Source organism: Mauremys mutica, unplaced genomic scaffold (genome assembly GCF_020497125.1).
Source record: "Mauremys mutica isolate MM-2020 ecotype Southern unplaced genomic scaffold, ASM2049712v1 000710F_np12_obj, whole genome shotgun sequence".
Classification (NCBI taxonomy): domain Eukaryota; kingdom Metazoa; phylum Chordata; order Testudines; family Geoemydidae; genus Mauremys; species Mauremys mutica.
Genome location: NW_025423039.1, coordinates 35,080 through 60,104, shown reverse-complemented (window position 1 = coordinate 60,104; position 25,025 = coordinate 35,080). Strand labels below are relative to the sequence as shown.

At 70.5% G+C, this 25,025-nt stretch overlaps 2 protein-coding genes across 6 annotated transcripts; one reads left to right on the top strand and one right to left on the bottom strand.

The window, feature by feature from the left end:
- The first annotated feature begins 418 nt into the window (after nt 1-418).
- On the top strand, nt 419-7,498 carry LOC123357516 (renin binding protein). 3 transcript variants are annotated; one of them, XM_045000697.1, is made up of 10 exons: nt 429-614; nt 3,918-3,993; nt 4,340-4,415; nt 4,660-4,832; nt 5,015-5,230; nt 5,663-5,744; nt 5,867-6,042; nt 6,128-6,259; nt 6,858-6,945; nt 7,372-7,498. In XM_045000697.1, exons 1-10 carry the CDS (start codon nt 511-513, stop codon nt 7,464-7,466), a joined length of 1,218 nt encoding a protein of 405 aa, XP_044856632.1. In that variant the 5' UTR covers nt 429-510; the 3' UTR covers nt 7,467-7,498. The 3 variants fall into 3 exon arrangements, with proteins under 3 accessions (XP_044856633.1, XP_044856634.1, XP_044856632.1); XM_045000698.1 differs by lacking the exon at nt 6,128-6,259 and having other exon boundaries at nt 419-614; XM_045000699.1 differs by lacking the exon at nt 5,015-5,230 and having other exon boundaries at nt 427-614.
- Nucleotides 7,499-7,524: 26 nt separating this feature from the next.
- Nucleotides 7,525-24,466, bottom strand: ARHGAP4 (Rho GTPase activating protein 4). Of its 3 annotated transcripts, none has more exons than XM_045000694.1 (23): nt 24,219-24,466; nt 22,783-22,972; nt 22,267-22,429; nt 21,938-22,000; nt 21,679-21,858; nt 21,425-21,553; nt 19,834-20,055; nt 19,611-19,712; nt 19,110-19,295; nt 18,017-18,101; nt 17,015-17,042; nt 16,745-16,823; nt 15,385-15,445; nt 14,956-15,033; nt 14,741-14,875; nt 14,536-14,641; nt 13,197-13,424; nt 13,036-13,118; nt 12,301-12,484; nt 12,130-12,219; nt 11,489-11,629; nt 11,302-11,398; nt 7,525-7,653 (listed from the first exon to the last, which is right to left on the bottom strand). In XM_045000694.1, the coding sequence occupies exons 1-23, from the start codon at nt 24,283-24,285 to the stop codon at nt 7,525-7,527; spliced, it is 2,826 nt and encodes a 941-aa protein (XP_044856629.1). In that variant the 5' UTR covers nt 24,286-24,466. The 3 variants fall into 3 exon arrangements, with proteins under 3 accessions (XP_044856629.1, XP_044856630.1, XP_044856631.1); XM_045000695.1 differs by having other exon boundaries at nt 17,015-17,039; XM_045000696.1 differs by lacking the exon at nt 7,525-7,653 and adding an exon at nt 10,700-11,206 and having other exon boundaries at nt 24,219-24,465.
- Between the last annotated feature and the right edge of the window lie 559 nt (nt 24,467-25,025).

Genomic DNA, 25,025 nt, shown 5'->3' with positions numbered 1-25,025 from the left:
ATCGACGCTCCGTGTGGACAAGCCGAGGCCCCCCCCCCCCCCGTGGCCCTTTGTGCTGCGTCCCGGGGGGGGGGGGTCCCAGTCCAACCCCCCCGGCTCGGCTCTGCCCCCCGGACATGGGGACTGTCCCTGCGGGGGGGGGGCGGGGGGGTCTTGTTCTAGGCGGAGCCATTTCCCGGCGGCCCCGGGCTCGGCCCCTTTTCTACACGGATCTGAGCCGGAGCGGAGTGAAACCAGCTCAGCCCGGCCCTTGAGCGGCGGGGGGGGCGCTACGGGGGGCGGGGTCCCTGTCCGGCGGGGGGGCGGGGCCCGCTACGGGGGGCGGGGTCCCTGTCCGGCGGGGGGGGGCGGGGCGGTCTCAGCCGCCCCCTGACCCGGCCCCGCCCCCAGCGGCGAGCGCTGCCTCCGCCCGTCCCCCGCCCGGACACCGAGATCCCGTGGTGGGGCGGGATCAGCTGACGGGGTCACGTGGGCGGCTCGCTGGGCTCCGGACGCCTGGGTCCCGCGCGGATGGAGCCGCGGGCGCTGCTCGAGGCCTGGCGGGGGCGGCTGGGCCGGGAGCTGGACGCGGCCATCGGCTTCTGGGCCCGGCACTCCCACGACCCTGAGCACGGGTGAGCGGAACCCAGGCGTCCGAGCCCCGCCCCGCCCCCCCCGGGCCGGGAGAGAACCCGGGCGTCCGAGCCCCGCCCCGCCCCCCCCGGGCCGGGAGAGAACCCGGGCGTCCGAGCCCCCCCCGGGCCGGGAGAGAACCCGGGCGTCCGAGCCCCGCCCCGCCCCCCCCCCCGGGCCGGGAGAGAACCCGGGCGTCCGAGCCCCGCCCCGCCTCCCCCCCCCCCCCCCCCGGGCCGGGAGAGAACCCGGGCGTCCGCGCCCCGCCCCGCCTCCCCCCCCCCCCCGGGCCGGGAGAGAACCCGGGCGTCCGAGCCCCGCCCCGCCCCCCCGGGAACGGGGGAGCCGCAGTGCCCGGGGCTGTGGGACGCGGAGACGGGACAGTGACTGGGGCTTTTCAGCTTGGAAAAGAGCCGGGAGGGGACACGACAGGTCTATAAAGTCTTGACTGGTGCGAAGAAAGTGACTAAGGAAAAGTTATTTCACCCTTCACCTAACACAGGACCCAGCAGCCGGGTTAGTCTGTATCCGCAGAAAGACCAGGAGTCCCTGCGGCACCTCCGAGACCGAGGCCTTGGCTACACTGGAGAGTGGCAGGGCTGGTGGTGGGCACAGCGCTGCCACTTACTCCCCGGCCACACCTGCAAGGCCCATCCAGCGCTGCAAATCCCTGGCTGCGGCGCCGGCCGGACGCCGGCCCCGCCTGGGGGGTGGGGATCGCGGCGCCGGCCGGACGCCGGCCCCGCCTGGGGGGTGGGGGTCGCGGCGCCGGCCGGACGCCGGCCCCGCCTGCGGGGTGGGGGTCGCGGCGCCGGCCGGACGCCGGCCCCGCCTGCGGGGTGGGGGTCGCGGCGCCGGCCGGACGCCGGCCCCGCCTGCGGGGTGGGGGTCGCGGCGCCGGCCGGCCGCCGGCCCCGCCTGCGGGGTGGGGGTCGCGGCGCCGGCCGGCCGCCGGCCCCCGCCTGCGGGGTGGGGGTCGCGGCGCCGGCCGGCCGCCGGCCCCGCCTGCGGGGTGGGGGTCGCGGCGCCGGCCGGCCGCCGGCCCCGCCTGCGGGGTGGGGGTCGCGGCGCCGGCCGGACGCCGGCCCCGCCTGCGGGGTGGGGGTCGCGGCGCCGGCCGGACGCCGGCCCCGCCAGTGTGGCCACCAAAGGCGCTGTAACCGGCCTCCGAGGCATTGGGAGGTATCCCAGATGCCCGTTCAGCCCCTCTGCTGTTCTGTTGTGAACTCGGGGCTCCCGGAGCCGCTTATCTAACACGCAAACCCAGCTCCCAGCTCCGGAGGAGGCAGCAGGGGGATTCCTTTGGGATGTGCACAGCTCGTGTTTGCTTGAGGAGAGAAGCAGCACGGCGGGGGGCGGGGTCCGTTTCGGAGCAGCTGCTTCTTGGGTCTGAGGCTATTTGCATTTAGTGACTGAGAGAGGGGTGGGGGAAGGGGTCCAAACTTTTAAATGATTGAAGGTTGGTGCTGTGTATCTTCCGGTCCTTAGAACTTGCAAGGCAGGGAGCTCCCCCCCATGCTCTCCGTCACACTCCACCCCACCCCCCTCTTTTGAAAAGCACGTTGCAGCCACTTGAACGCTGGGATGGCTGCCCATAATGCACCACTCCCAATGCCGCTGCAGATGTGGCCACACTGCAGCGCTTTCCCTACACAGCTGTAACGCCCAGCGCTGCACATCTGCAAGTGGAGCCAAGCCCTGACAGATTTATTTGAGCATAAGTTTTTGTGGGCTCCAGCCCACTTCATGGGATGCCTAGAGTGGAGCATAGAGTGAGGAGAGAGACACGGAAAGGTGGGAGTTCCCCTACCAACTCTGAGGCCAATTCATTAAGATGAGCTGTTGTCAGCAGGAGAAAGAACCTTTTGCAGTGATCATCAAGACGACCCATTTCAGGCAGTTTGACAGGAAGCTGTGAGGATACTTAACATGGGGAAACAGATTCAATGTGTGTAATGGCTCAGCCATTCCCAGTCTCTATTCAAGCTTAAATTGATGGTGTCTAGTTTGCATATTAATTCACGTTCAGCAGTTTCTCGTTGGAGTCTGGTTTTGAAGCTTTTCTGTTGCAAAATTACCACCTTTAAATCTGTTACTGAGAGACCAGAGAGGGTGAAGTGTCTCCCGCTGGGTTTTGAATGTTATGATTCCTGATGTCAGATTTGTGTCCATTTATTCTTTTGCGTAGAGACTGGCCGGTTTGGCCAATGCACATGGCAGAGGGGCATTGCTGGCACATATCACGTTGGTAGATGTGCAGGTGAACGAGCCCCTGATGGTGTGGCTGATGTGATTAGGTCCAGTGATGGTGTCACTTGAATAGATCTGTGGACAGAGTTGGCACCGGGCTTTGTTGCAAGGATAGGTGCCCGGGTTAGTGTTTTTGTTCTGTGGGGTGTGGTTGCTGGTGAGTGTTTTGGGGCACTGTCTGTAAGCGAAGACAGGTCTGTCTCCCAAGCTCTGGGAGAGTGAGGGATCGTCCTTCAGGAGAGGTTGTAGATCTTTGATGATGCGCTGGAGAGGTTTTAGTTGGGGGCTGTAGGTGATGGCGAGTGGTGTTCTGTTATTTTCTTTGTTGGGCCTGTCCTGTAGTAGGTGGCTTCTGGCTCTGTCAGTCTGTTTCTTCACTTCAGCAGGTGGGTATTGGAGGTTTAAGAACGCTTGATAGAGATCCTGTAGGTGCTTGTCTCTGTCTGAGGGGTTGGAGCAGATGCGGTTGTATCTTAGAGCTGGGCTGTAGACAATGGATCGTGTGGTGTGTCCGGGATGGAAGCTGGAGGCATGTCGGTAAGTACAGCGGTCAGTGGGTTTCCGGTATAGGGTGGTGGTTATGTGACCATCGCTTATGAGCACTGTAGTGTCCAGGAAGTGGACCCCTTGTGTGGACTGGTCCAGGCAGAGGTTGATGGTGGGATGGCAATTGTTGAAATCCTGGTAGAATTCCTCAGGGGCGTCTTCTCCATGGTCCAGATGAGAAGATGGCGTCAGTGTAGAGCAGGGGCGTGGGGGGACGAGCGCTGAGGAAGCCTTGTTCTAAGTCAGCCACGCGGGCGCCAGAGCAGAGCCGCTGACGGGGAGGGACCGATTGGCCCCAATGTGAAATCGTTGTGGGTGAGGACAAAGTCGCAAAGTTCAGCCCCCAGGTTTGGCATGTGACTAGTTCACAAAACTGGGGGGCTGTTGGGGAAATTCAAGGGGGGGGGGTAAGGGAAATCACTGAACCCAGGCGTCCGAGCCCTGCCCCCCCCCCAGACCGGGAGAGAACCCAGGCGTCCAGGTTCTAACCCCTCCCCCTCTCTCCGCAGCGGGTTCTTCTCCTGTCTGGGCCGGGACGGGTCCGTTTACGATGATGTGAAATACGTGTGGCTGCAGGGCCGGCAGGTGAGGGGCGTGGGGGGGGTGTTGTGGGGGGGCACCGTGAGGTTGGGGTTCTGTGAGGTGGGGGGTTGGGGTGGTGAGGGGGGCGCGGTGAGGTGGGTGCTCTGGGGGGGCGCAGTGAGGGGGGCTCTGTGAGTGGGTGGGGTGCTGGGGGGCACCGTGAGGTTGGGGGGTGTTGGGGGGGCTCTGTGAGTGGGTGGGGTGCTGGGGGGCACCGTGAGGTTGGGGGGGCTGGGGGCGCGGTGAGGTGGGTGCTCTGAGGGGGGGGCGCTGTGAGGGGGGGTTGCAGAAGGGGGGAGCCGGGCTGGGGTGCCAGGTCCTTGGCCCAGCCCCCATCCCTGCCCCCCAGGTGTGGGTCTACGCCCGGCTGTACCGCACGGTGCCCCGGTTCCGACGCCCCGAACTCCTGGAGGCCGCCCGGGCAGGTGAGCCCCACGGGGGGGGGGGGGGGGACATTGGGCCTCCTCTGGCCGTAGTTAGGGAATCAGCTGACTTGGTGTCACATGACCAGTCCCATGGTGGGGGTTGTGGCTCCTGAGAATGTGTGTGTGGAGGGGGAGGGGGTGGGTCTGGGAGCCAGGACGCCTGGGTCCTTTTCCCCGTGGGCCGCAGGCGGGGGACAGGATTGGGGGGGCCGGGAGCCAGGATGCCTGGGTCCTTTTCCTGCAGGTGGGGAGTTCCTGCTGCGCTGCGCCCGCGTGGGGCCGGGCTCCCCCAAAGCCGCCTTTGCGCTGAGCCGGGATGGGCGCCCCACCAAGGTTCAGCGGAGCATCTTCAGCGAGTGCTTCTGCGCCCTGGGGCTGGACGAGCTGGGGCGCGCCACGGGGGAGTCTCGCTACCGGGTGAGTGCCCCGGACGCCTGGGTTCCCGATCTCCCGGCAGGTGGGGGGTTCCCGGACGCCTGGGTTCCCGTCCTGCGGGGGAGGGGGGCAGGGTTCCCGGACGCCTGGGTCATCTCCCTGCGGGGGGAGGGGCGGTGTCAGACAGGGACGGGGCTGGGTTCTGACTGCCTGTCCCCCGGCAGCGGGAGGCGCGGGCACTGCTGGAGGCTGTCGTGCGCTGGGTGCGGGAGGACCCGACGGAGCTGGGACGCCCCCCGCTGGCCGGCGCGACGCCCCACGAGCCGCTGGCCGTGCCCATGATGCTGCTGTGCCTGGCTGAGCAGCTGGGGGACGGTGCCGGGGGGCCCCTGGCCGAGCTGGAGGGGTGGTGCGCCCAGCGCCTCCTCCGCCACCTGCAGGTATGGGGGGGGAGGGCTGAGTCCCCTGACTTCCCCCAAGCCCCCCCCCCCATACGCCCCACAAACCACGGCGCCGCCTCCTGCAGGTATGGGGGGGGGGCTGAGTCCCCTGACTTCCCCCAAGCCCCCCCCCCATACGCCCCACAAACCACGGCGCTGCCTCCTGCAGGTATGGGGGGGGGGGGCTGAGTCCCCTGACTTCCCCCCACCCAACCCAAATGCAGGTCCCCTAAGCCTCCCACATACACCCTGGGAATCTTCTCCTCCCCCCAGTGGTTGGAGCAGTGGCCTGCTAAACCCAGGGTTGTGAGTTCAACCCTTGAGGGGCCCATTGGGGGGTTGGTCCTGCCATGAGCAGGGGGTTGGACTAGACACCTCCTGAGGTCCCTTCCAACCCCGATAATCTCGGACTCTGTGATCACTTCCCCGCAGAGGGACGGCAGCGCCGTGCTGGAGAACGTCTCGGAGGACGGGAAGGAGCTGCCAGGCTGCCTGGGGAGACAACAGAACCCGGGTGAGCCCGGACGCCTGGGTTCTCTGCTTGGTGCTGCGGAGTTTGGGGTTGGGGGGGTGGGGGGGGAGCTGGGAGCCCGGATGCCTGGGTTCTGCGGCTGACTGTGCCCCCGCCCCCCCCAGGCCACGCGCTCGAGGCCGGCTGGTTCCTGCTCCGATACGCCCAGCGGCAGGGGGACACGGCGCTGGCTGCGCAGGCCATCGAGGGGTTCATGGTGCGGCCGTTCCAGGCGGGCTGGGACCCCGAGCACGGGGGGCTCTTTGCCTTCCAGGATGTGGATGGGCTGTGCCCCACCCAGGTAGGGGCACCCCAGCCCCCCTCCCCTCCTGCTGCTGGGTCCCCCCCCCCATCTGAGCCCCCCCTTTGTCCCCCCCTCCCCCCAGCTGGAGTGGAGCATGAAGCTGTGGTGGCCACATGCTGAGGCCATGGTGGCCTTTCTCATGGCCTACGCCCACAGCCGCGAGCCCGCCCTGCTCCGCCTCTTCCACCAGGTGGCTGAGTACGCCTTCGAGCGGGTGAGTGCGGGCCCCGGGGGGGGTGGCGGGCAGGAGCCCGGACGCCTGGGTTGCATGCCAGGGCTCTGCTAGAGACGGTGGGTCGGGGTGCAGGTAAATCCTAGGAGAGCAGATGGGGTGGTGGTGTCTCCTTTAACTCCCCGACTGTATCCCTGGGGGGTGGCCAGCGCAGGGACCCTCCCCCCAGCCCTGTGGGGGGAACCCCCTTCAGAATGCCAGCCCGGCCCCCTCCACCTCCTGGAGCCACACAGCTCTGGGCCCCACTGGGAGTCCCCCTGCCCTGGGGGTGGGGTCGCCAGCACAGGAAACTCCCCAGCCCCTGGCCTGGCCTCCCTCAGCCCAGCACATCCCAGTCCCCCTGCAGCCAGGGTGGGGGCAGGTCCCTGCCGCCCAGTGGCCAGAACTGGCCTGACCTGCATGTCAGCAGGACCTGGCGCTAGTTGGGCAGGGGAGTGAACTAGCTCCCTCCTGCCACTGGTTCCAGCCCCAGGGCTGTTTCCTCTGGTTCATGGTCGGAGCCAGGCTGAGGCGGCTGTCCTGGCCATGCAGCTCCTGTGGGTGTGTCTGAGTCTGACAGGTGCTGTCCGTCCTCCTGCAGTTCCGGGACCCGGAGCACGGCGAGTGGTTTGGCTACCTGGCACGGGACGGGAAGGTGGCGCTCACCATCAAGGGGGGGCCCTTTAAGGGTAAGTGGTGGGGGGGGGAGAGTAACCCCTGTGCTGGTGCTGCCCCTGGGGTCACTCAATCAGGGTGAACTGCAAACAAATGGGGCAGAGATGCTGATGCTCACTGAAAATCTTCTCTCATCATATGAAAGAAAAGGTTCTTCCACCCCCAAAGCCTCAGCCACACACAGAGGTCCAAGTATAACTTAGATCTGACCCAAAACACATGCTAGAGCCAGTTCTTATTAACTCAGCTAAACTTTATTAAAAAAGAAAAGCGAGAGCGATGGGTTAAAAACAGCCCAATGTCCATATTCCGGGTGGCTGCAGTCAGTCGTTGTGGGTTCAGAACTCTCCTCCTCCCAGCCGCCCTGGCAATGTTGAATTAACAATGCCGCTGCATAGAACCACCCATGAGACTGAAACCCCCTTTGTCCCCCTCGCCAGGCTGCTTCCACGTGCCCCGTGCCCTGCACATGTGTGAAGAGATCCTGGTGCAGCTGCTGGATGAGCCTCATCAGTGTCCTGGGGCTGCTGAATAAAGGGCCTCCCTCATGCCAGGGCAGAAGCAGGAGCTGCCGCTGTGTCCTTTTGTGACTTTTATTTCGGGGCTGGGCCTGGACCTTCTTGATGCTGCAGTAGCCATGGCCGCCTCTGCGCCTGTGCACAGACATTGTCTCCTGTTGGTTTCACTAGGCTGGTCCTGCAGGCAGGTGCTGTGTACAGCTGCTGAGATGTCAGTAGAAAAGGGCAACTAAATGACTAGGGGTTTGGTCCTATCCCCATAATGGGCTGAGCCTTAGTCAGTGGGCAGGGGATTCACAAAGCTGCACACCAGCCACCAGGGGCTGCCAGTCCCCTACAGTCCAAACCACCCTGCCATTCTTTCTGGGACACTGCAGAATTGTCCCCCCGCTGCTCAGATTAGCCCCTGCACTGTTGGAGGAGGATGAAAGGCCTGTAGGGTGACTTGCCTGCCTGGTGCGAAGGTTGTGGGTCAGGGAAGGGTAGGGTAGGGTAGGCAGGCGGAGCTTCAGAGGCTCAATGCATGGCTGAGACTATGGTGTAGAGATAGAGAAGCTCCACCTAAACGACTGCCATTCCAGGGTACAAAATATATCGGAAGGACAGAACAGGTCATGCAGGGGGAGGAGTGACACTATATGTGAAAGAAAGTGTCGATTCAAAGGAAGTAAAAATCGTAAGCGAATCCACATGATCCATAGAGTCTCTATGGATGGAAATGTCATGCTCTAGTAAACATATAACATTATCCACCACCTGACCAGGACAGTAATGATGAAATGCTAAGGGAAATTAGAGAGGCTATCAAAACTAAGAACCCAATAATAGTGGGGGATTTCAATTATCCCCATATTGACTGGGAACATTTCACTTTCATGGAGCAGCTGGTACAGGAACCCACAAGGGGAGAGGCGATGCTAGATTTTTTAATCCCGAGTGGAGCGCAGGAGCTGGTCCAAGAGGTAACTATAGCAGGACTGCTTGGAAATAGTGACCATAATACAATAGCATTCAACATCCCTGTGGTGGGAAGAACACCTCAACAGCCCAACACTGTGGCCTTTAATTTCAAAAGGGGGAACTATACAAAAAGGAGGGGGTTAGTTAGACAAAAGTGAAATCCCTGCAAGTTGCGTGGGCCCTTTTTAAAGACACCATAATAGAGGCCCAACTTCATTAAAGTCATTGTGGAGAAACTAAATGAATTCTTTGCTTCAGTCTTCACGGCTGAGGATGTTAGGGAGATTCCCAAACCTGAGCTGGCTTTTGTAGGTGACAAATCTGAGGAACTGTCACATAAACTCAACATTAACAAGTCACCGGGACCCCGATGGCATTCACCCAAGAGTTCTGGAAAAATGCAAATGTGAAGTTGTGGAACTATTAACTAAGGTTTGTAACCTGTCCTTTAAATCAGCTTCGGTACCCAATGACTGGAAATTAAACACCAATATTTAAAAAGGGCTCTAGAGTTGAAACAATAGTAAAGACTAAAATTGTCAGACACATAGATAAACATAACTTTGAAGGAGGGGGGGGCGTCAACATGACAAGGACCGTCACCAAAAAGTAATGCACATTGGAAAAAATAACCCCAACTATACATACAACATGATGGGGGCTAATTTAGCTACAACGAGTCAGGAAAAAGATCTTGGAGTCATCGTGGATAGTTCTCTGAAGATGTCCACGCAGTGTGCAGAGGCGGTCAAAAAAGCAAACAGGATGTTAGGAATCATTAAAAAGGGGATAGAAAATAAGACTGAGAATATATTATTGCCCTTATATAAATCCATGGGACGCCCACATCTCGAATACTGTGTACAGATGTGGTCGCCTCACCTCAAAAAAGATATACTAGCACTAGAAAAGGTTCAGAAAAGAGCAACTAAAATGATTAGGGGTTTGGAGAGGGTCCTATATGAGGAAAGATGAAAGAAGCTAGGACTCTTCAGCTTGGAAAAGAGGAGACTAAGGGGGGACATGACAGAGGTCTATAAAATCATGAGTGATGTGGAGAAAGTGGATAAGGAAAAGTTATTTACTTATTCCCATAATACAAGAACTAGGGGTCACCCGATGAAATCAATGGGCAGCAGGTTTAGTTCTTCCTCCCGCCGCGCACGGTGGAGCTCCCGGCCTGGGGGGGGGGGGTGACGGGCGGGAGGAGGACAGGGTTTAACAGGGGACTGGACACAGGCAGGGCGGCTAGGAGCCGGGCTGGGGCCCTGTGGAGCCGGCCGGCCGGCGGGGGAGGGGTGACGGGGCCGTGGCCAGGCAGGGTCACCCCCCCCCCCCCCCGGGGCGCGCCGGGGCGGAAACCCGCCCGGCCGCGGGGGGGGGGGGGGGGGGGGCAGAGCGGGTCGGGGGGTTTCTCGCTCCTGAGGCAAACGCCCCCGCCCCGCCCCCGCCCCGCCCCGCCCCGCCCCCGCCCGGCTCACCGCGACCGAGACACTCGCCCTGGGGGGGGGGCGGGGCCCGGAGCCCCCCGGAGCGAGCAGCGCGCGGGGCCCCAGCGAGGGGGGGGGGCCCGGCCCCGCCCCAGGGAGGTTTGGCCGCTGAGGCCGCAGCTGCCCGGGCCGGTCCGGGGGTTTCTCAGCCGCTCCGGGGCCGGGCGGTGTCGGGCCCGCTCCCTCCTCCCTGCTCCGGAGGCAGCAGCCGCCGCCGCTCCCCGCGCCGCGCCATTGGCCGCCGCCCGGCCCCGCCCACCCAGCGCCGGCCAATGGGGGCGCCCCGCGCTGCTCCCCACTGCGCATACGCGGCTCGAGCGGCCGCGCGCGCGGCGGGCGGGGCCGGTCCCTGCGGCACGGACTGACGGGGGGGCCTCCGCTCCCCCGCTGCCGGGACCCCCCCCCCCCCCGACCCGGCCGCTGCCTGGGGCAGGACAGACAAACCCCCTAACCCCCCCCCCCCCGGGAGCCCCGCCAGCTGCCAAGCCGGTAAACTGAGGCACGGCCAGTCCGCCCCCCCCCCCCCACCGCTGGGGTCTCCCCAGCCACAGGCTCTGGGGGCCCCGGGGCTGCTCCTCCCCCAGTGACCCCCAGCCCCGAACTCCCCCCGCGGCCCCACGGCGGCGCCTGGCGCCCCCCCCCCCCCCCCCCGCAGAGCTTGCCCGTGGGAGCCCCGCCCAGATGGGGGGGGGGGGCGCGTTACTAGCAGCATTACGGTAGCACCCGGCTCTGCGGCTGCGCCCCGACATCTCCCCCCTGCTGCCTGAGGCCCCCCCAAGAAAGAGGCACTGGAGACAGGCCCTTGGGAGTGGCCCCTTTACTGCGTTCATCGCCGGGGGGGGGGCTGGGATCATGTTATCAACAGGTGGGGCCCTCAAACCCTGGGGGGCTGCCTAGGAATGGGGGAGATAGAACCCAGGAGTCCGGGCTCCCAGCCCCGCCACTCCCCTCCCGGAGCCGGGGAGACAACCCAGGCGTCCGGGCTCTAACAGACACACAGAGAATTTAAGCAAACATTATTTGGGGTGGGGGGCCCCCAACAGACAGCAGCTTCCCCCTCCCCCGGGTACAAAGCTGTGCTCAAAGCGGGGGGCAGGGAGCCCCATGGGCACGAGGCGCTGGGGGCTGCTCCCGGCGGCTTTGAAGAGCCCTTTGTTGCGCAGACCGAAGGCAGGTTTTGGGGGGCCAGGGCGGGTCTGGGGGCTCTAGGGCCTCAGGGGGCTCGGGGACAGCGTCGCCCCCCCCCGCTTTCCCCCGCTTTTGCTGAGCAGCTCCTTGAACACGGAGTCCATGTTCCGCGTCACGGCCTGAAAGGAGAGAGACGGGTGGGTGGGGGCCGGCCGTGGGGGGAGCGGGGGGCCGGCCCCGAGGGGGGCAATGGGATACGTCGCCCCAAACGTACCTTGTCCATCTCCACGTGCTTCTCCGGGGCCCCGTGTTTCTCTCCACTATTCGGGTGACCGCCGGGGGCTCCAACCCCCAGAGCCCCCCGCTCCGTCCTGGGGGAGGAAAGAGGGTGTTGGCAGAGAGAAGGGAGAGATTTGGGGGGCTCCCCAGGGACCCCTTGCCCAGAGGAGGGGGGGTCTCACCTGTCGACAGCCCGGGGGGCACTGGGGAGCTGAAGGGGGAAGGGCAGACGCCCCGAGTCGATGAAGGGAGAAGCCAGTTTGCGAATGGGGCTGGTCCCGGGTCGCTGGCGCCCCCGGCTGCCCTCCGAGTTCACCCGCAGCCTGCGAGAGAAAGTGGGGGTTAGACGGGACCCCTGGGCGGCAGGGCAGGGGACCCCTCAGGGCGGGGATATCTGGGGTCCCCTTGGCGGCAGGGCAGGGGGCCAGGGGCCAGTTATCCGGGGACCCCTCAGGGGAGGGGTATCTGGGGTCCCCTCGGCGGCAGGGGAACCGGTATCCAGGGCCCCCTCAGGGCGGGGGTATCTGGGGTCCCCTCGGCGGCAGGGGAACCGGTATCCGGGGACCCCTCAAGGCGGGGGTATCTGGGGTCCCCTCAGCGGCAGGGGAACCGGTATCCAGGGCCCCCTCAAGGCGGGGGTATCTGGGGTCCCCTCGGGGGCAGGGGAACCGGTATCCGGGGACCCCTCAAGGCGGGGGTATCTGGGGTCCCCTCAGCGGCAGGGGAACCGGTATCCGGGGACCCCTCAGGGGAAGGGGACCAGGTATCCAGGGTCCCCTTGGGGGCGGGGCCAGGGGCCGTGTATCCGAGGACCCCCCCTCACCTGCTGATTGACTCTGGTGTCGGCTCAGCTGGGGGGGACGCAGCGTCTCCGTCCGACCCCGAGGTTCGGCGACTCCGGCTTTTCTCGGCGCTGGGGGGCAGGTGACTTTGTTAGGGGGCTGTTCTTCCCCCCAGCCCCCGGCCCCAGCCCCAGCCCCCCGCGCCCCCTCACCTGGGGATCAGGCTGATGTACTTGTGGGGCACCAGGCCGCGGGCCCCCCCCAGCTCCCCGCGCCACCAGTCTGGGGAGGCCTTGGCCAGCAGCCGGATCCGGTCGCCCGGCTGGAACGAGAGCTCCTGGGCCGAGCGCCCCTCGTAGGAGAAACGTGCCACAGCCTCGGGGGGGGCCTCGGGGTCTGGGGGGGGATACGTCAGACCACGCCAGCGCCCCCCGAGGGCCCCCCCTGCCGCCAGAGCCCCCAACCCCCCGCCCGCGCCCGCCACCCTCTCCCACTGGAGCCTCCAACCCCTGCCCAAGCCCCCCACCCCCGAGGGTCCCCCTTTCCGCCAGAGCCCCTCGCCCCCTCCCACCGGAGCCCCCCAACCCCTGCCCCCGAGGGTCCCCCCTTCCACCAGAGCCCCCCACCCCCGAGGGCCCCCCTTCTCCGCCAGAGCCCCCCAGCCCCTCCCCTGCAGGTCCCCACTGTCTCCCTCCAGAGCCCTCCAACCCCCACCCGCATCCTCTGCCCCCCCCCCGCACCCCCAACCCCTGCCCATGCCTCCTAGGGCCCCCCTCCTGCTGGCACCCCTCAATGCTGCCCCTCTATGGCGCTGGGTGGCTGACGCGTGCAGACACTGGGGCCCATGGGGGGAGGTTGGGGGGCCGACCCCCAGAGGGTGGGACCCTCTCCAATGGCAGATCTGGGGGGGAGGGACGTCCCTGGCCCACCCCCCAGCGCCCCCTCACCATCCTCGCTGGGCGTGGCCGACGTCTCGGGGGGCCCGTCCCCCTCGCTCTCCTCAGCCGCGGGGTCCAGGGGCAGCGTCTCGCTGGGGGGGAGAGAGGGGGCAGATCAGGGCCCTGCCCCCCATCAGGGTCCCCCGAGCCCCGGGGAAGCCCCCACTCACCCGTCCTCGTCGGGCGGCGCCGCGCGGCTCTCGTAGAGGGGGCCGGGCAGCGGGCCGGGGGGCGGGAAGGCGGCCTCGGGGTGCAGGATCAGGCACTTGACGGCCTCGTTGGCGTGGGGCTGGGTGGAGACGGGGTCCAGGCCGGGGGGGGCGGCCGCCAGCGTGGGCCCGAAGCAGACGGCCAGATTGTAGGGGGTCATCATGTTCTCCTCGCTGTGCTGGGACACGCTGGGGGGGGACGCAGGCTGAGCCCCCTGCCCCACGGCCAGCCCCCCGGCTCACCCCCCCCGCCCCACCCCCGTCACCCCCACCCTGCCCTCCGGCCCCGCCCCACCCCCACCGCACCCCCGTCACCCCCACCTTCCCCCCCGGCCCCGCCCCCGTCGCTCCCACCCTGCCCCCCGGCCCTGCCCCACCCCCACCGCACCCCCGTCACCCCCACCCTGCCCCCCGGCCCCGCCACACTCCCGTCACTCCCACCGCGCCCCCCGGCCCCGCCCCCGTCACCCCCACCCTGCCCCCCGGCCCCGCCAAACCCCGTCACTCCCACCGCGCCCCCCGGCCCCGCCCCCGTCACCCCCAACCTGCCCTCCGGCCCTGCCCCACCCCCACCGCACCCCCTTCACCCCCCCCCTGCCCCCCCGGCCCCGCCCCCGTCATTCCCACCGCGCCCCCCGGCCCCGCCCCACCCCCACCGCACCCCCTTCACCCCCACCCTGCCCCCCCGCCCCCGCCCCCGGCCCCGTCGCTCCCACCGCGCCCCCTGGCCCCGCCCCCGTCACCCCCACCCTGCCCCCCGGCCCCGCCACACCCCCGTCACTCCCACCGCGCCCCCCGGCCCCGCCCCCGTCACCCCCACCCTGCCCTCCGGCCCCGCCCCACCCCCACCGCACCCCCGTCGCCCCCACCCTGCCCCCCGGCCCCACCCCCATCGCTCCCACCCTGCCCTCCGGCCCTGCCCCACCCCCACCGCACCCCCGTCACTCCCACCCTGCCCCCCGGCCCCGCCCCCGTCGCTCCCACCCTGCCCTCCGGCCCTGCCCCACCCCCACCGCGCCCCCCGGCCCCGCCCCGCCCCCGTCACCCCCACCGCATCCCCTGCTGAGCCCCCTGCCCCACGGCCCCGCCCCCCGAGTCACCCCCACCCTGCCCCATGGCCCAGCCCCACCCCCACCGTGCCCCCCGTCACTCCCACCTTGCCCCACGGCCCAGCCCCCCTTCCTCACACTGTCCCCTGCTGAGCCCCCTGCCCCATGGCACCCCCACCGAGTCACTGACGCCCCACGGCCCTGCCCCACGGCGCCCTCACTGAGTCACCCCCCAGCCCACGGCCACTCACTGGTTGAGGAAGCCGAAGAGATATCGCAGGACGACGACCACGGGCCCCGGGAGCCGGGCCAGGAGGGCGCGGAGGTGGGAGATGCGCTCGGACGGGGACTCCAGCTCTGGGGGGGAGCGGGGGGATCAGCTGGGGGGAAAGAGCAGCCCAAGGCCGGGGGGGATGGGGACAGGGTGAGTCACACGGGGGCGGGGGGGAGACTCACGGGCCGTGACCAGCAGCTCCGGGAAAACGTCCGGCGGAATCAGGGGCTTCTGCAGCCCCCGAAAAAACAACTTCAGGACCCCGGCGACCGAGTCCAGGTCCCGGGGGTAGGAGCCGCCCGCCAGCGGGTCCTCACCTGTGGGGGGAGCAGTGGTGAGGGGGGGTGGCTCCCTCCATCTCCCCCCAGCACCAGCCCCCTGCCCAGCCCCCCCTCACCTCTCTCGAAGGCCTCCCGGATTTCAGTCACCCGCATCTGCGAGCCCGGCACCCGGAAGATCCCCTCGTGCTGGAGACCTGCGGGGAGAACCCGGCGTGGGAGGGGCAGCCCAGAAACCAGGGAGGGGACCCAGGCGTCCGGGATGTGGAGAATGGGACCCAGGCATCCGGGACGGCAGCACTCCAAGCCCCAGGGGAGGAATGGGACCCCGGCGTCCGGGACGGCAGCACTCCAAGCCCCAGGGGAGGAATGGGACCCCGGCGTCCGGGACGGCAGCACTCCAAGCCCCAGGGGAGGGAATGGGACCCAGGCGTCCGGGATGGGGGAGAATGGGACCCAGGTGTCCGGGACAGCAGCACTCCAAGCCCCAAGGGGAGGGAATGGGACCCAGGCGTCCGGGACGGGGGGGAGGGGGACCCAGGCCTTACCGTGCAGGCTGAGGAAGCGGACGCAGCTCTCCACCACCAGCGGGACGGCCTGGCCAGATTTCTGCGGGGGGGGGGGGGATATCAGACCCCAGGGCTCCCCCAGCCTCTGCCCCATTGGTGGGGGAGGGGCCGGGGGACACTGGATCCACCCCCCACCCCTCCAGGCTGCAGCGAAGCGGGCGAGGGGCAGCTCCTGGCACCAGCGTTGGGGGGGCAGGAGACCCCCCCACAGGGACCAACGGGGCTGAGCCAGCCGGGGGGGGTCAGAGCGAGAGGCCGGGGGGGAGCAGCGGGGGGGGAGCAGCGGGGGGGGGAGCAGCGGGGGGGGCAGAGCGAGAGGCTGGGGGGAGCAGCGGGGGGGGCAGAGCGAGAGGCGGGGGGGAGCCGCGGGGGAGAGCAGCGGGGGGGGCAGAGCGAGAGCCCACGGGTAGAAGCCGGGGGAGCAGCGGGGGGGGCAGAGCGAGAGGCCGGGGGGGAGCAGCGGGGGGGGCAGAGCGAGAGGCCGGGGGGAGCAGCGGGGGGGGGGAGCAGCGGGGGGGGCAGAGCGAGAGGCCGGGGGGAGCAGCGGGGGGGGAACAGCAGGGGGGGCAGAGCGAGAGGCCGGGGGGAGCAGTGGGGGGGGCAGAGCGAGAGGCCGGGGGGGAGCAGCGGGGGGGGCAGAGTGAGAGGCGGGGGGAGCAGCGGGGGGGGAACAGCAGGGGGGGCAGAGCGAGAGGCCGGGGGGGAGCAGCGGGGGGGGGAACAGCAGGGGGGGCAGAGCGAGAGGCCGGGGGGGAGCAGTGGGGGGGGCAGAGCGAGAGGCCGGGGGGGAGCAGCGGGGGGGGCAGAGAGAGAGGCGGGGGGAGCAGTGGGGGGAGCAGAGCGAGAGGCTGGGGGGAGCAGCGGGGGGGGAGCAGCGAGAGGCCGGGGGGGAGCAGCGGGGGGGGAACAGCGAGAGGCAGGGGGGGACCAGCGGGGGGGGCACAGCGGGGGGCACAGCGAGAGGCGGGGGGGAGCAGCGAGGGGGGGAGCAGCGGGGGGGGCAGAGCGAGAGGCTGGGGGGAGCAGCGGGGGGGAGCAGCAGGGGGGGCAGAGCGAGAGGCAGGGGGGAGCAGCGGGGAGGGGCAGAGCGAGAGGCAGGGGGGAGCAGCGGGGAGGGGCAGAGCGAGAGGCCGGGGGGGAGCAGCGGGGGGGAGCAGTGGGGGGGGCAGAGCGAGAGGCTGGGGGGAGCAGCAGGGGGGGCAGAGCGAGAGGCCGGGGGGGAGCAGTGGGGGGGGCAGAGCGAGAGGCCGGGGGGAGCAGCGGGGGGGGGAGCAGCGGGGGGGGCAGAGCGAGAGGCTGGGGGGAGCAGCGGGGGGGGAGCAGCGGGGGGGGCTGGTACCTGCACAAAGTCCTCCAGGTCTGTGGGGAAGGAGGCGCATGCGGCTCGGAGGCGGGGGTGGGGGGCGCGCGGAAGGGCCCTGTGGGGGGAGGGGGAACATGTCAGACACTGAGGTGGGGGATTCGGGGGCCACCCCCCAGCTCTGCCAGAGCCCCCCCACCCCGTTGCCAAGGGGACGGGATATCTGGGGGGGAGACCGAGAGCCGCCAACCTTGGGACCCCCCCAACCCCCATCTGACACCCCCGTCCCCCTCCCCACGGCCCCCTCACCTGAGCTCCTCGCCGTCCTCAGCGGCTGCTGCAGAGAAAGCGAGAGGCAGAGTGTGAGGAGGGGACAGAGGGGACTGGGACCTGCTCCCTCGTAAGGCGGCGTTAGGAAGCTCGTCAGCCGGGGGGGAACGTGGCGCTCGGGGTCTGAACTAGAACTCGGGGCCCGGTGCAATGGTGCGAGGGGGGGTCGCGCGTGTAAACGTGGCGCTCGTGCTCGGGGCCCGGTGCAATGGTGCGAGGGGGGGTCACGCGTGTAAACGTGGCGCTCGTGCTCGGGGCCCGGTGCAATGGTGCGAGGGGGGGGTCGCGCGTGTAAACGTGGCGCTCGTGCTCGGGGCCCGGTGCAGTGGTGCGAGGGGGGGCCAGGAACAGGCCGTTAAGCAGGACAATCGGCTGGGGCCGGGGCCGGCGCTGTTTGCAGGCAGGTCCCCCGGGAGTCAGGCCGGGGGGGCTCCCAGGACATGTGACCTGTCCCCTGGCCTGGGGCTTTTCCGGGGGGGGGGGGAGGATTCCCGGCGTGGGCCAGAGCTGCAGGGGGGGGACAGAACAAGGGGGGCCCCCAGGTGCCCCCGAGCTGGGCTGGGGCCCAGAGGAGGGAGAGTCTCGGCTGGGCACGAAGCTGCTTGGAACAGCCCGGGGGGGGGGGGGGGGTCTCTGTACCAAGCTTGTGAAATGGCTCCGGCTCCGGCTCCGGCTCCGGCTCGGTGACTCCCCCGGTCTCGGTTCCCACCCGAAGGCCCCGGAATCCGCCAGCCAGGCCGGCGCCAGCAGCCGGGCCCCTCGCTCGCTCGGGGCCCCTTCGGCCTCTCCCAGCTCCACAGCGAGTGGGACGGTGCCGGAGGCAGGAGCGTTGGGGCCGGGGCTGGGAGCTGGGTCTGGCTCCAGTCCCCGGCTGGCAGGGCAAACGGGGGCTCCGAGGGGGCTCGGCCCAAGGGGGTTCTGACACCGACGCCCTCACGCAGTTAACGCCCGGACACCTGGGTCCCCCCCGTCCCCGCTCACCCTTCGCGATGGCCTCGCCCAGCGTCTCCAGCTTCGACTGTAACTTCGCCCCGATGCTCCGGCGGGTCAGGAACAGCTCCAGCTTCTGCGGGGGGCGGGCAGGGAGTGAGGGGCACCGTGGGGCTGCGGGTCGGGAGTGAGGGGCACCGTGGGGCTGCGGGTCGGGAGTGAGGGGCGCCGGGAGGCGGGCGGGGGCTGCGGGTCGGGAGTGAGGGGCGCCGGGAGGCGGGCGGGGGCTGCGGGTCGGGGGTGAGGGGCGCCGGGAGGCGGGCGGGGGCTGCGGGTCGGGGGTCAGGGGCGCCGGGAAGCGGGCGGGGGCGGCGGCTCGGGGGGGGGGGGCGCCGGGTGGCGGGCGGGGGCTGCGGGTCGGGGGTGAGGGGCGCCGGGAGGCGGGCGGGGGCTGCGGGTCGGGAGTGAGGGGCGCCGGGAGGGGGCTGCGGGTCGGGGGTGAGGGGCGCCGGGAGGCGGGCGGGGGCTGCGGGTCGGGAGTCAGGGGCGCCGGGAGGTGGGCGGGGGCTGCGGGTCGGGGGTGAGGGGCGCCGACGGGGCTGCGGGTCGGGAGTGAGGGGCGCCGGGAGGGGGAAGCGGGACCGGGCTTAGGGGCGCCGGGAGCCGGGCGGGGGCTGCGGGTCGGGAGTGAGGGGCGCCGGGAGGCGGGCGGGGGCTGGGGGGGGGGAGGGAGGGGCGCGGGGAGGTGGGCGGGGGCTGCGGGTCGGGAGTGAGGGGCGCCGTGGGGTTGCAGGTCGGGAGTGAGGGGCGCCGGGAGGGGGCTGCGGGTCGGGGGTGAGGGGCGCCGGGAGGCGGGCGGGGGCAGCGTGAAGGGAGTGAGGGGCGCCGGGAGGCGGGCGGGGGCTGCGGGTCGGGAGTGAGGGGCGCCGGGAGGCGGGCGGGGGCTGCGGGTCGGGAGTGAGGGGCGCCGGGAGGGGGCTGCGGGTCGGGGGTGAGGGGCGCCGGGAGGCGGGCGGGGGCTGCGGGTCGGGAGTGAGGGGCGCCGGGAGGCGGGCGGGGGCTGCGGGTCGGGAGTGAGGGGCGCCGTGGGGTTGCAGGTCGGGGGTGAGGGGCGCCGGGGGGGTCACGCCGGGGGGGGCCGCACCGTGAGGTAGAAGGTCTCTGTCTCCAGGTGCTGGGCCCGTCTCCTGGCCCCGCCGCGCCCCTCGGCGCCGGCCCCCCGCAGCGACTCGGACGAGCCCAGGCCCCCGAAGGCCTCCGGCTCCTCGGGCTCCTCGGCCCCCAGCAGCTCCCGGAAGCTGCTCAGCGTCGCCTGCAGCGTCTTGTTCACCTGGGGGGACACGGGGGTGCGTGAGGGGGGGAGCCCAGCGCCAGGTCCCAGAATCCTTTGCAGCAGGGGCCATGGGCGTGAGCGGCCCCCCCGTGAAATGTGGCTTTTCCCCTGGTCACGTTGGATGTGTCTGTTTTGCACCGTGTCTGCCTCAGTTTCCCCGTGGGCTGCGCCAATGTCTGGGTGGGGGGGACATGGGGCTGAGCTGGGGGGGCCCAGCCGGAGGAGGGGTGGGCGGTCGGGCCCCTGGCAGGGGTCAGTCACCAGGCCAACACCCCAGCTGTGTCCCCGGCGGCCCCCCACCCCCGGTCCCACCTCCTCGGTCTCCAGGCTCAGGTCCTTCAGCCGCAACTCGATGTCCTGCCACTGCAGCAGCAGCTCCGGGCGCAGGGACCCCACGGCCTGGACCTCCGTCACCTGGGGGCAAAGGGACGTGGATGCAGGCGGGGGGGCGGCTGTCCCCATCCCCCCATATCCCCTGCCCCGCCCCCCTTCATCCCCTCCCCCGCCCCGATACCTCCCCCCAGAGCCCCCTCACCTCGTCGCCCTCATGGGGGTGGTACTCGAAGCGCGGGGGGGGGCAGTACGCGGCCGGGTTGGCCTCCATCAGCCGGGCCTTGTCCCCGGGGGGGTCCAGGGCGAGCACGGCCCCCTCCAGCGCCCCCAGCCCCTCCTGCCAGGAGCTCTGGGCCCGGCCCTCGGCCACCAGGTACGTCCGCAGCAGGCGGCCCAGGGACAGATGGAACCCAAGGTCCGAGCACTGCGGGGAGAGACACCCCTGAACCCCGGCCCGGTGCCCCCCGAGGCCGGCCCAGCCCCCGCCCCATCAGCGCCCCTCACTCCCGCCCCGCAGCCCCCGCCCCATCAGCGCCCCTCACTCCCGACCCGCAGCCCCCGGCCCTGCCCCCGCCCCATCAGCGCCCCTCACTCCCGACCCGCAGCCCCCGGCCCTGCCCCCGCCCCATCAGCGCCCCTCACTCCCGACCCACAGCCCCCGCCCCAGCCCCCGCCCCATCAGCGCCCCTCACTCCCGCCCCGCAGCCCCCGCCCCATCAGCGCCCCTCACTCCCGCCCCGCAGCCCCCGGCCCAGCCCCCGCCCCATCAGCGCCCCTCACTCCCGCCCCGCAGCCCCCGCCCCATCAGCGCCCCTCACTCCCGACCCGCAGCCCCCGGCCCTGCCCACGCCCCATCAGCGCCCCTCACTCCCGACCCGCAGCCCCCGCCCCAGCCCCCGCCCCATCAGCGCCCCTCACTCCCGCCCCGCAGCCCCCGCCCCAGCCCCCGCCCCATCAGCGCCCCTCACTCCCGCCCCGCAGCCCCCGCCCCATCAGCGCCCCTCACTCCCGCCCCGCAGCCCCCGGCCCAGCCCCCGCCCCATCAGCGCCCCTCACTCCCGACCCGCAGCCCCCGGCCCTGCCCCCGCCCCATCAGTGCCCCTCACTCCCGACCCGCAGCCCCCGGCCCTGCGCCCGCCCCATCAGCGCCCCTCACTCCTGACCCGCAGCCCCCGCCCCGGCCCCCGCCCCATCCGTGCCCCTCACTCCCGACCCGCAGCCCCCGGCCCTGCGCCCGCCTCATCAGCGCCCCTCACTCCCGACCCGCAGCCCCCGGCCCTGCCCCCGCCCCATCAGCGCCCCTCACTCCCGACCCGCAGCCCCCGGCTCTGCCCCCGCCCCTTCAGCGCCCCTCACTCCCGACCTGCAGCCCCCGCTAGCCCGGACGCCCGGGTCCCAGTCCCCACGCTGCAGGCTGGGAGCCGCCCAGGTCCCAGTCCCCACGCTGCAAGCTGGGAGCCGCCCGGACGCCTGGGTCCCAGTCCCCATGCGCAGGCTGGGAGCCGCCCGGACGCCTGGGTCCCATTCCCCATGCGCAGGCTGGGAGCCGCCCGGACGCCTGGGTCCCATTCCCCATGCGCAGGCTGGGAGCCGCCCGGACGCCTGGGTCCCAGTCCCCATGCGCAGGCTGGGAGCCGCCCGGACGCCTGGGTCCCAGTCCCCATGCGCAGGCTGGGAGCCGCCCGGACGCCTGGGTCCCATTCCCCATGCGCAGGCTGGGAGCCGCCCGGACGCCTGGGTCCCAGTCCCCATGCGCAGGCTGGGAGCTGCCCGGACGCCTGGGTCCCACGCACGTCGAGGATGTCGGAGACGTCCCGCAGGTAGTAGTTGCTGACGACGGCGTTGGTGGCTCCCAGGTGCAGGAGATAATCGTTCCGCGCCGCTGTGCACTTCGACTGCGCTGCCAGGAACCGGGCCTGGCGCTGGGGGGGGAGAGACTCGTCAGCTGGGGGGCAGCCAACCCCCCCCCCCCAACCACAGAGCCACCCCTCCAGTAACCTGCAACGCCCACCCCCAACTTCCCAGCCCCTTCCCCCCACCAGCTCACCTTCTCCACCAGCCGCTCCCCCTTGCGGAGGGAGGCGCGTCGGGCCATCTTGTCCTGCCCGGCTCCCCCCGGCTCGGGGGGCTGCCGGCCCCCCCTCTTCTCCTCCTGCCGCTCGGCGTCCCGCAGCTTGTTCTCCGCGCTCTGGCTCTCCGCGTGGTGCGTCTGGTAGCTTTTCATAGCCTGGGAGGGGTCGGGGGGGTCAGTGGGGAGCCCGGAGCCTCCCCGACCCCCCCCCCCCCGGCCTGGGTTCCGCACTCACCATCTGCAGCTCAGAAATCATCGTCAGCAGCTCGTCCTGCATCTGCTGCTCCAGGTCTCGGCTCTGGGGCGAGGGGGGGGGCAGCGTTAGAGATGGGGGGCCCCCGATATTATCCGCGATCAATCCCTCCCTTCCCGAGTCCCCCACCCAGGGCATGGGGCAGAACCTCAGGAACACGTGGGGGGGAGGGAACCCTGTCCTGCTGGGAAGGGACCCAGGAGTCCGGAGCAGGGCCTGGGGGGGAGGGGGAAGGGACCCAGGAGTCCGGAGCAGGGCCTGGGGGGAGGGGAAAGGGACCCAGGAGTCCGGGACAGGGGGACCAGCCCCACCTTCTTGACCAGGCGCCCCAGGTCGTCGCTGAGCTGGGTCAGGTGCAGCGTCAGGGGCCCTGCGTAAATATCGCTCAGGGCCCCGTGGTCCCGGCCGGCCTGGCGGGTCAGATTCAGCACCAGCTGCCAGCACCGCAGCGGGGACGGCGGGTCCTGCTCCCTCCTGGGGAGAGACGGAGAGCGGTGCCCCTCACTCCCGACCCGCAGCCCCCGGGGGCCCCTCACTCCCGACCCGCTGCCCCCGGGGGCCCCTCACTCCCGACCCGCAGCCCCCGGGGGCCCCTCACTCCCGACCCGCTGCCCCCGGGGGCCCCTCACTCCCGACCCGCTGCCCCCCGGGGGCCCCTCACTCCCGACCCGCTGCCCCAGGGCCTGCCGGTGCCCCTCACTCCCGACCCGCAGCCCCAGGGCCTGCCATTGCCCCTCACTCCCGACCCGCAGCCCCCGGGGGCCCCTCACTCCAGACCCGCAGCCCCAGGGCCTGCCGGTGCCCCTCACTCCCGACCCGCAGCCCACCTGGGGTGCTCCTTGGCCCCGCGCAGCCGGGCGGTGAATCTCTCCGACAGCTTCTCCAGCCCGCGGGAATATTCCTGCTCCAGCTCGGCCTTTCGCCGCAGGAAGTCGCCCATGTCCTGGAGCAGCTGCAGCCGGACCTCGGCCTGGGCCTCCCGTCCCCGCTGCTGCTCGCCCAGCTGGCCACGCAACTCTGCAGGGGGGGCAGCGTCAGCAGGGGGCGCCCAGGAGCCCCGGGGTGCAGGGAAGGGACCCAGGAGTCCGGGGCCGGCGGAGCAGGGAAGGGGAAGGGACCCAGGAGTCCGGGAGCATCAATTTGTTTGCTGGGCACTTTCATTTCCTGGGGAGCTGCCGGGCTTGGGGGGGGAATGGGGAAGTCTGCGAACCCAGCTGGTGGGAGTGGAAGAGACCCCCCCACCCCGCGGGCACCTGCCCCCCATGGCACCGAGCTGGCTCAGGGGCCAGTCCCCTCTGGGGGGGCACCGGCCGGGATCCAGCCCTGGGGCAGGGGCTGGTTTTGAGGGGGGGGGGTTGGAACAGCCCCCTGCACCTCCCCCCTCCTTCTTCTTTCCCCGGGGCGGCAGCTGACCCACTGATGGGGGGGGCAAGGGCAGGCACTGGTGGCCCTGCCTGTGGCCCATCCCCCACTCTTTGGGGTACAGGCCTGTGGCCACATTCGGGGAACCCCCCAGGGGAACCTTCCCTTCCCCCACATCCTGCCCCAGAGCCTCAACCCCCTCCCAAGCCCTCACCCCCTACCTGTGAGGGGAGGGGGGCTGGGAGCCAGGACTCCTGGGTTCTCTCCCAGCTCTGGGAGGGGAGCAGGGGCTGGGTGGGGGGGGCTGGGAGGCCGGACGCCTGGGTTCTCTCAGGCGCTGGGAGGGAAGTGGGGTCTGGTGCTTAGAGCGGGGGGAGGGGGCTGGGAGCCCGGACGCCTGGGTTCTCGCCTGGCTCGGGGAGGGGAGGGGGCTGGGAGCCCGGACGCCTGGGTTCTCGCCTGGCTCTGAACTCGGCTGGGATTCCCCAGGGGCTCTGTGGCGGGGAGGGGGGAGCCGGGGGGGGGTGAGGAAGTTGAACCGAGCTGAGAGGCCGGAACCTGCGGGGGAAGTTGCATTAAAACCTGCTGATGGGCTCGGCCGGGCTGCGGGGAGAGGCCGGGCTGCGGGCTCCCCCCACTAGCCCCCGGAGCCGGAAGAGAACCCAGGAGTCCGGGCTCCTACCCCCGCCCCACCCGATCCCAGCGGGGGGGTCCAGCCATCAGGCGACCCCCAAGCCATAGGGCGGGGGGGGGGCTCGGGGCAGCCCATTCAGCCCCCTCCAATGTAACCCCTTAGCCCCACTGGCGCCCCCCAACACGCAGCCCCGCCCCCAGCTCACCGCCCCCTGCCCCCGCAGCGCGGTCCCTGTAGCCGGGGGGCGCAGCCTCGCCCCCCCCCCACCTTTCGCCTGCGCCTCATATTCAGCCTGCGGCCAGCGCTCCTTGCGCGCCCTGCCCAGCGCGCTCATCCCGGGGCTGCGCGGGGGGCCCGATCCGAGCCGCGCAGGATCCTTCGCCCCCTCCGGGCGCTCCGCGGCGGGTCCCAGCGCCCCACGCTGCGGATGCGCCTAGCCCCGCCCCCCGCGTCCGGCCCGCCCCGCCCCGCCCCCCGCGTCCGGCCCAGCCCTGCGGGGGGGAGGAAGTGAAGCATCCTTAACCCCTTGTGTGCTGCAGCCCCCCGCCCCCCCCCCCCCCCCCCCCCCCCCCCGCTCCACAAGCGGCTGGACGCCAGAGACAGATCCCCGCCCATGGCTCGGGTAGCGGGACGGGCCCCCCAGAGACGTCACCTGCCCCCAGGCTGGGGGGGCGGAAGGTGATCCTAGAGCAGCCCCCCCCCGCCCCCAAATCTGCTCTCTCCAGCGTGAGAGACTGACAGAGACCCAGGCTGGCAGGGGCTGCGAGTCGGGAGTGAGGGGCACCCGGGCTGGCGGGGGCTGCGGGTCGGGAGTGAGGGGCACCGGCAGGACCAGGTGGGGCAGGGCCGGGGGCTGCGGGTCGGGAGTGAGGGGCAGCGGCAGGACCAGGCGGGGCAGGGCTGGGTTGGCGGGGGCTGCGGGTCGGGAGTGAGGGGCAGCAGCAGGACCAGGCGGGGCAGGGCTGGGCTGGCGGGGGCTGCGGGTCGGGAGTGAGGGGCAGCAGCAGGACCAGGCGGGGCAGGGCTGGGCTGGCGGGGGCTGCGGGTCGGGAGTGAGGGGCACCCGGGCTGGCG